The sequence below is a fragment of the Oryzias melastigma genome, unplaced genomic scaffold, assembly GCF_002922805.2.
Source record: "Oryzias melastigma strain HK-1 unplaced genomic scaffold, ASM292280v2 sc00420, whole genome shotgun sequence".
NCBI classification, from domain to species: Eukaryota; Metazoa; Chordata; class Actinopteri; order Beloniformes; family Adrianichthyidae; genus Oryzias; species Oryzias melastigma.
Window position 1 is genome coordinate 20,652 of NW_023417016.1, and position 8,054 is coordinate 28,705.

The following is an 8,054-nucleotide window of genomic DNA, read 5'->3' on the forward strand; positions in this document are numbered from 1 at the left end:
GGCGGCGGGTGCGGCCCGCAGGCCTCAGGCGGCGGCGGATCGGGGACCACCAGCGGAGCAGGACGTGATGCGCCCGGGACCACCAGCAGAGCAGGGCGTGTTGCGCCCGAGATCACCAGCGGAGCAGGGCGTGATGCGTCCGGGACCACCAGCGGAGCAGGGCGTGATGCCTCCGGGACCACCAGCGGAGCAGGGCGTGATGCGTCCAGGACCACCTGCGGGGCGCGGTTCTTGGGCAAATGGCGGCGACGGCTTCTTCTCTTCGGGACCGGAGGAGGGGACGCGTGCGCCTCTGCTGCAGCCCTGGAACGCTCTGCCTCCTGGCAATAGCGTTCCAGGCGGGCCATGTCCCGCTCCACCGGATCCCAGAAGAGAAGCTCTTCCCCCGGGGCGTCCATGGTTTCCTCCGTCGGGTAGAGGCTGGATTGTTGCCGCAGAAACAGTTCACATTGCATGAGAAACCCCACACATTGCTCCGGATCCCCGCTGAACTCGTCCGGAAGCGCCATCAGTGGACCCGGCGTGTGAGCAGGTGTCGGATCCGATGCGCAGTCAGCGGCGGCAGCTGCGGGTGACGGCTGGGAGGCTGAAGAGGCCGCAGTGGAGACGCTGCTGACAGGTGGGTTGAGCTGCAGGCGTGTCCTGATGGCTTCAGTTGCAGCGCTCAGACGTTGAAGCTGGCTTCTGTGTTCGAGCAGTAACACAGCATACCCCGCCGGGTCTGTCGGGGTGGAAACTCCTGCTGCTGGATCCATGTATGGCGAAGCTTTCTGTCACAGACAGGCAGACAGCTGGTTCCACGTGCAGCAGGTTTATTAATAGTCCACAGAATAAGCAGGGTCAGACAGGTAGAGATCATACACGGGCATGGGATCATCCGAGGAAAGCGAGAAGAGGAGTCAGAGTCCAGGCGAGGGTCAGGGGCAGGCGGCAGGCAAACAGAGTAGCAGGGTCGTAGGCAGAAGATCAGGTCAGGAGTACACGCTCAGAATTGCAGGCAGGATGGCACAAACAAAGCTTCGCGGGGAGTGGAGTGTGGAGCCAGACTATAAGCTGAGGAGGTGATGAGGTGATGAGGAACAGCTGAGCTGATGAGTCCAGGTGATGGCAGGTGGTGAGTTCAGAACTCTGGTGAGTGCTCCCTCTGGTGACTGGAGACGGTAGCAGCAGGTTGCTCCATGACACATGGTGTGATGCAGGATACTGGCAGCCATGACATGAACTAACAGAGTTTGGTTAGAGATTCTGTTGGAGTTTTATAGTAATATTACCTGATTAATGTCACCCCCCCCACCAGCCAAAGCTGAGAAAGATCAGATTAAAGTCTGAGTGAACAAGTTGGAACAGTTTGAGGAAGAGATTTGATCAGCAAACCTCAAACTGAAAGAATCTGGATCTTCCAGATCTGTCAGAGATCCTGTTACGGTTCAAAGTCATGGGTGTGTTCTGGTGGATCAGAACTCTCTCTCCTGTCACCGATCTGCTTTATTCCAGCAGTTTTCTTTCAGAGAGGAACAGCAGAGGTCATCTGAGGTCAGGAGAATCAGCTTCAAGAAAGACTGAAAAAAGACAAACATGGAGATGTTCATCTGGAGAATCTTCATCGTCTGTCTTCCTCATCGTCTGTCTTCCTCATCAGATAAACTGACAGGTTGTTACCACACAGCCGACGTGTTGAAGTTTGTTGCAGGAGCTCTGATGCTTCATGGTCGTGGTGGTCGTCTGATCAAAGCAGAACTGATCCTTTCAGATCAAACTGATCATCAGATTTGATGAATTCATCTACAAACACAAACTTTGTTCTGATCTGATGGAACATTCCTGGTTTATATGAATCATTCTCATCCATTCTGATCATTGTTGACTCTGACCTCTGACCTCATTACTGCTGACAGAAGCAGAGCCTCAACATCAAACATCTCCATCTGCTTTTCTCTATTAACCTCCTGAAAACCATTCTAGTTAGAGCTGAAGGTCCTGATCAAGTCAACATTATGAACCAAATCATTGATGAATCCTATGGTCTCCAAACCAGACCACCTCCAGCCTCCCTGTACCTAGAAGTTCTGTCAGTAAAGATTACAAACCAAACTGGTACCAGAGGACAGTCCTGCTGTAGTCAAACGTGCACTAGGAACAGGCTAACCTAATGTTGATTATGATTGGGACTGGATGGTCCTTAGTAAACCTCCACAGATCCTGTATATTCACAAAACACCCTCTAAAAGGAACCAGAGGGGGCGTGGTCAAACGGCTTCTCCAAATCCACTCAACACATTTAGGCTGGATGAGTGACCTCCATCATGACTTCTACAGAATCCAAAGCTGCTCCACTTTTCTTTGACCTGGAGAGGAACCAGAACACTGTTCCTGAACCTGAGGTTCCACTGTGGACCAAACTAACCTCTCCAGATCTCACAAATAAACGTTCCTGCAGAGACTGAGGAGTTTGAATCCCCGGTAGTTGAAAGACAAACTCCAGTTTTCTTCCTGAAAGAGCAACCATCTCCTCAGTCTGTCCGACCTTGTGGACAGCCTTCCTAGAAGAGTTGAAGCTGAACAGCTGCAACATCAAACTGATCTCTATGGATCAGGATAGAATAAGACTTCAGTTCATATGTGATCGATGCAGGTGAACAGATACTTTATAATTTACAAAAATACTGTACCAGGACAGCTCCAATGTGGAAGGTTCACTGTGTTTGAAAGAAGACCAGTGAATCTAACGATGTTTCTATTAGCAGAATAACTGTTCATAAACAGAAGAGTTCCAAACCAAAAGCAGACACTTTCCTCAGAAGTTTATGATCTTGATCACGACTTGATTACTGTAACAGTGTTTTTACAGGACTACCAAAAAAATCCACCAGGAAACTGCAGCTTATTCAGAACTGCTCGGGTTTTCACAAGGACCAAGAAAGTAGACCACATCAGTCCAGTTCTGAGGTCTTTACACTGGTTACCTGTCTGTCAGAGGATAGACTTTAAAGTTCTGTTACTGGTTTATAAAGCTTTGAATGGTTTAGCACCAAAATACATGACTGACCTCCTGACCCAGTATGTACCAGCCAGACCTCTCCGGTCATCAGGATCCGGTCTTTTATCAGTTCCTAGAGTCAGAACTAAACATGGAGAAGCTGCATTCAGCTTCTATGCACCACAGATCTGGAACAGACTTCCAGAAAACCTTAGATCTGCTGAAACACTCTGTATTTAAATCCAGGTTAAAGACTCACCTGTTCTCAGTTTGATTAATATGTATTCAAAAGTTTACGTCTGACTGTTTATCTATGCTTGTTTTAAATTAAAATCTTTTTACTTTCTTTTAATTTTATTTTAATGATCACATTTTTACTATTTCTGTTGATTGTTTCTTTAATGTTTTATGTAAAACACTTTGAATTGTCTCTGTACATGAGATGTGCTACAAATAACCTATTATACAGAATAATTGTCTTATTTATCCACATTAAAGCTGCACTGAAATCCAAAAACACTAAACCTTCTGATAACTTTGTGTTGATTCGTCTAAACCAGCCATCAGTGCTGCACTACTACAGAGCCCCTTTATAAGCATGGCAGACATCTGAATATAGACTTTACATCAGAATAATGCTAAATCTCTTTTCCATCATTTACACAGAACTGGTATGAGGCTGAAGTGTCAGCTGGAAATGAGACTGATCATCAGTGAGACTCAGAGGAACAGAGAGTTTGTTCTCATGCAGCTCAGAAATAGGACTGTGGATCATTAGGTGGAGATCCGATTCGATTAACGAATCGAACCACGATTCTTACTTTTTATTAGGGGTGTGCCAAAATATCGATATTGCGATATATCGTGATATTTAGTCCTGCGATCGATTCTCGATGGGTTCTCACCAAGTCTTCTTCTTCTTCTTTTCCTTTGGGCTTCTCCCTTCAGGGGTCGCCACAGCGAATCAGTTCCCTCCATCTAAGCCTGTCTTCAGCATCCTCCACTCTAACACCAGCCACCTTCATGTCTTCATTCACTGCATCCATAAACCTCCTCTTTGGTCTTCCTCTAGACCTCTTTCCTGCAGCTCTAGACTCAGCATCCTTCTACCAATATATTCACTGTCTCTCCTCTGAACATGTCCAAACCATCTCAGTCTGGCCTCTCTGACTTTATCTCCAAAACCTCTAACATGTGCTGTCCCTCTGATGTATTCATTCCTGATCCTATCCATCCTGGTCACTCCCAAAGAGAACCTCAGCATCTTCATCTCTGCTACCTCCAGCTCTGCTTCCTGTCTTTTCTTCAGTCCCACTGTTTCTAGTCCAAACAACATGGCTGGTCTCACCACAGTCTTGTACACCTTTCCTTTCATTTGTGCTGAAACTCTTCTGTCACACATCACACCTGACACTTTTCTCCACCCATTCCAACCTGCTTGCACTCTCCTCTTCACTTCTTTTCCACACTCTCCATTACTCTGTACTGTTGACCCTAAATACTTAAACTCCTCCACCTCCTTTATCTCTTCTCCCTGTAACCTCACTCTTCCACTCTGGTTCCTCTCATTCACACACATGTACTCTGAATGGGTTCTCACCAAGTATCGATATTATATTGTCATTTAAAGAGGCTGTAGCGCCGAGCGTGCGAGTTGCGCGCCGGAACTATTGTGCAAATGGCCGCGCTGCGTCGGACTTTTAATAGCGACGCACGCGCTCATTCGGGAGAAGCTCCGGTGAGATACAGGCTCTGTAGCGCGTGTGTGAAGCATGCCTACACAGCAAATTCCGTTCTTTGGAATAAACTCCATGTGAGTTAAAATTAACTCAATCTGAGTGTACATGTGTGACCATCAAAATTAACTCAAAGTAATAGTTAAAGTAACTCTTTAGCTAGAGTTGATTTTTAACTATTTTTTTAGAGTTAATTTCAACTCTTATTGGTGTTAATTTTTTTATTCTACTGTGAGTAAAATAAAACTCTAGAGTTTAGTTGGCGTTTAAGTAACTCCTACCAGAGTTAAAAGATGAACTTGAAAAATATTAAAAATTCTCTTTAAATTTGTTCATTATGTACAATAAAACAAATACTCAGAACTTCTTTTATTTTCTTTATTTTTCAGATGTTTGCACACCATTTTAATACACTTGGTATTGAATTCCCATGAAATATTGTGGAAAAATTGATGATAAAGAAGTTGCCGCATCACATTAAAAAAAAGTAAACACTTTAACACATACTCAGAGCTGTGAAAGCGTTTTTTTTAAGTCACTAAAAGATGAAGTAGAATACTCTTAGATAATACAACTTTCTGACGCAACAAAAGAGAGTGAATCAGACCCATACGACATCTGAGCATCAAAGCATTTGAAATGTCCTAATCTTAACCAAACTCTTTCGTGGTATACTTTCACTCACTTGGAAGAAATGGAAGTGGTCATGAAAACAGGTCTCATGCTGAGCCAAAACAAAAAATAACTTTTACCACTGTGTAAAATTATTAAAAGTAGTTTGTGGAACTGTGGCATATTTTTCTCTGTAGCACTGCAAACAAAACGTCCAACTCAATACTCAATCCCAGAACACTTTACCCATTTTGTCATGCAAACAGTGAGGTCAGAATCAGCATGAAGATATGCTCGTAAAACATCTGAAAATTCAAGTATTTCAAGTGAAAACGTTTTAACTGGACCAGACTCAATGGCATTAAATGACAGACATTCCCAGTGATATGCTACTGCAAGCTGATGCTTATTTGCAAGTGATACTGATAATTTTTTGAAGTTCTTCACACTGTCTTTAAAAAATGTGTGTTTAGCTTCACATCAGATTGTTCAGATGTGAATAAGGGGTCAGATTTTTCTGATACATCTAGTGTAGTGCACCATAAAATGATGTTTTGGAAGTAAGTTCTTAGATGGATGTAGTTCTTTGAAAAGTTTATGATGTTCCCAAATCAATATTTTACACTGTAGTCTGCATAAAGGTGTACAGACTAGACAGAGCATCATCATACTTCATGTTGAAAACAAAATGGGACTTGAACAGTTCATCAAAAGCCCCCAAGTCCTACATGCCTGACATGGGAGAAGCTTTTTGTCCAAGACAACGTAGAAGGTGGAAACCTGTGCTTTTGAAGTTCCTGTGGCAAGAAGGTATGGCTGATTTGATACTTCGGTGGTCAAGAGATGATCTTCAAGGCTTTGGGATGACTGAAAAACAACAGAAATTGACTCATGTAAACAACTTATTTATAACTTGTTCATAAAGATCGCATCAAATAAGACTTTTTAGTACAAGCATACCTTAAGGAATTTAACCAGATGATCCGTTGCCTCTTTGACACTGATCTTTTTGGCTCGCTTTCTTCCTTCTGGTTGTGGTGTGAGAAGATGGAGAAGGACCAGAAGAGAAGCCATCTCGGTGTCCCATTCTGGAGACAAAATGAACAATATTTTCTGAAATGTATTGTTTTCTCTCAAGTCAGAGTAAATTGAAGATTGCTTTTCTCTTAGGAGCAGATTTTTCTGCATCAAACTATCACTTTTGAAGAATTCTGAAGATTTATTTGAATGATTACCAAACTATAGCGCCTGAGCTAAATAAGCTAACACATGCTAAATGCTGCAAATGAAGAGGAAAACAAAACGTCACCCTTACAACACATAGGTATTAAATGTATACAATAAATGTATACATGACAATACATTTACCAAACTGTTTTTTAAAGTTTTGTTCGCTTACCTCACAAAGAAGTTCCACTGCTCATGATGCTTCGAAGTTCTGAAGTTGAAAACGTGCGCGTGCTGCGGGGAGTCCTTCCAACGAGACATGCCCAGACAGAGCTCTGAAATTCACACAAGCCCCACCCATCCATGAACTCTACAGGTTGTTAATGGGAGCTTGCTGAACACCTATGAATGAACTCTAAAATGTGACACCACTACAAAGTAAATTTAACACTTACTATAGTAATATTTTAAATATAAACTCCTGAATTCCAACTCTTTCACACTTTTCTGCCTAACTCCAGATTTTTCAACTCTGGAAATTTGCTGTGTACCTGTCAGCATTTATCCTCCATCTGTAGGAGATCCAGCCGGTAAGAAGTGACTTTGTCTGAGCGCTAGAATGTCAGCGATCACTTACTTCCTGTTTGCTGTGGGAACTGGGCGCGTGCTTCGCAGTTGTTTGTGTACTTCAGGGATTGTCGGAATTTTCGCTTTCATGCACTTCAATGTTTAACCTGCTGGTGTACTGTGTAACTTTGGTAAATTTATAATGTGACGTTTTCAAACAATGTAATTACTTGTTGCTAATGTTAATATAAAGTAATTCTTAAATAAATAAATAAAGCAGGATTTGATGTATGAACTTAAATAAAAATGTAATTAAAATAAAGTACATGAATTCACTGTAAAATAAGGGAGGTTGCTAATTAATTGAAGCACCTAAAATTATATTTATTGCCATTATTATGTGTGTTTTAAGGATTTTACCTATTGACTGCTGACTGATCAAATGGAAAAATGATAAAGATTAGAAATATAATCTCTAGTAACAGTCTGAGTAAATCAGCCTTTATTTTTAGATGCTCAGCCCTTTTCAAGTAAAGAAAAAGTGCACAAAAAATTAGGTCAATTTTGAGAGAGGCTGTAAAACATTATATTCATCATCCTTTGGTGTGACGTTCTTTTGGAGGTAGATAGCTGTCGCCACTTGAATTATTTAATATTTGTTCTGTTTACAACAATTCTGCACTAAGTACTGTCACTGCTGATCATGTTTACTATTGTTAACATTGAATCTGACAGATAATTCCAATTCAGTTGTAGTCAATGCTCGTCAAAGACAGTATTACTGATTTCAGCAATGTTGTACAAAATAAGAAAACTTGTTTATTATGATTGTGTTTAATCTAAAAAAGATAAATGAGTATATATTTTCCCAAAAAACATGTTCTTCTATATAATGTTAGTTATTAGAGAGGATTTTTACCAATTATCGCAGTATCGCGATACTATCGATATCGTGAACCATGTATCGTGTATCGTATCGTATCGTGAGGTACCCG

General features: G+C 42.1%; 1 protein-coding gene and 1 long non-coding RNA gene across 2 annotated transcripts in view; both read right to left on the reverse strand.

The window, feature by feature from the left end:
• The window catches only part of LOC118598387 (actin cytoskeleton-regulatory complex protein pan1-like), an 8,128-nt gene extending 7,309 nt beyond the window's left edge, over positions 1 to 819 (reverse strand). The window contains exons 1-2 of the mRNA XM_036211048.1: positions 117 to 819; positions 4 to 50 (exon numbers count right to left, since the gene is read on the reverse strand). Coding sequence (XP_036066941.1) covers positions 4 to 50; positions 117 to 755 — 686 coding nt within the window. The 5' untranslated portion in view covers positions 756 to 819. The remainder of the gene's footprint in view (positions 1 to 3; positions 51 to 116) is intronic.
• A 4,257-nt stretch (positions 820 to 5,076) lies between these two features.
• Positions 5,077 to 6,990, reverse strand: LOC112138412. The gene is made up of 3 exons (XR_002917775.2): positions 6,725 to 6,990; positions 6,286 to 6,413; positions 5,077 to 6,192 (listed from the first exon to the last, which is right to left on the reverse strand). It is a non-coding gene; the product is annotated as an uncharacterized LOC112138412 (long non-coding RNA).
• Between the last annotated feature and the right edge of the window lie 1,064 nt (positions 6,991 to 8,054).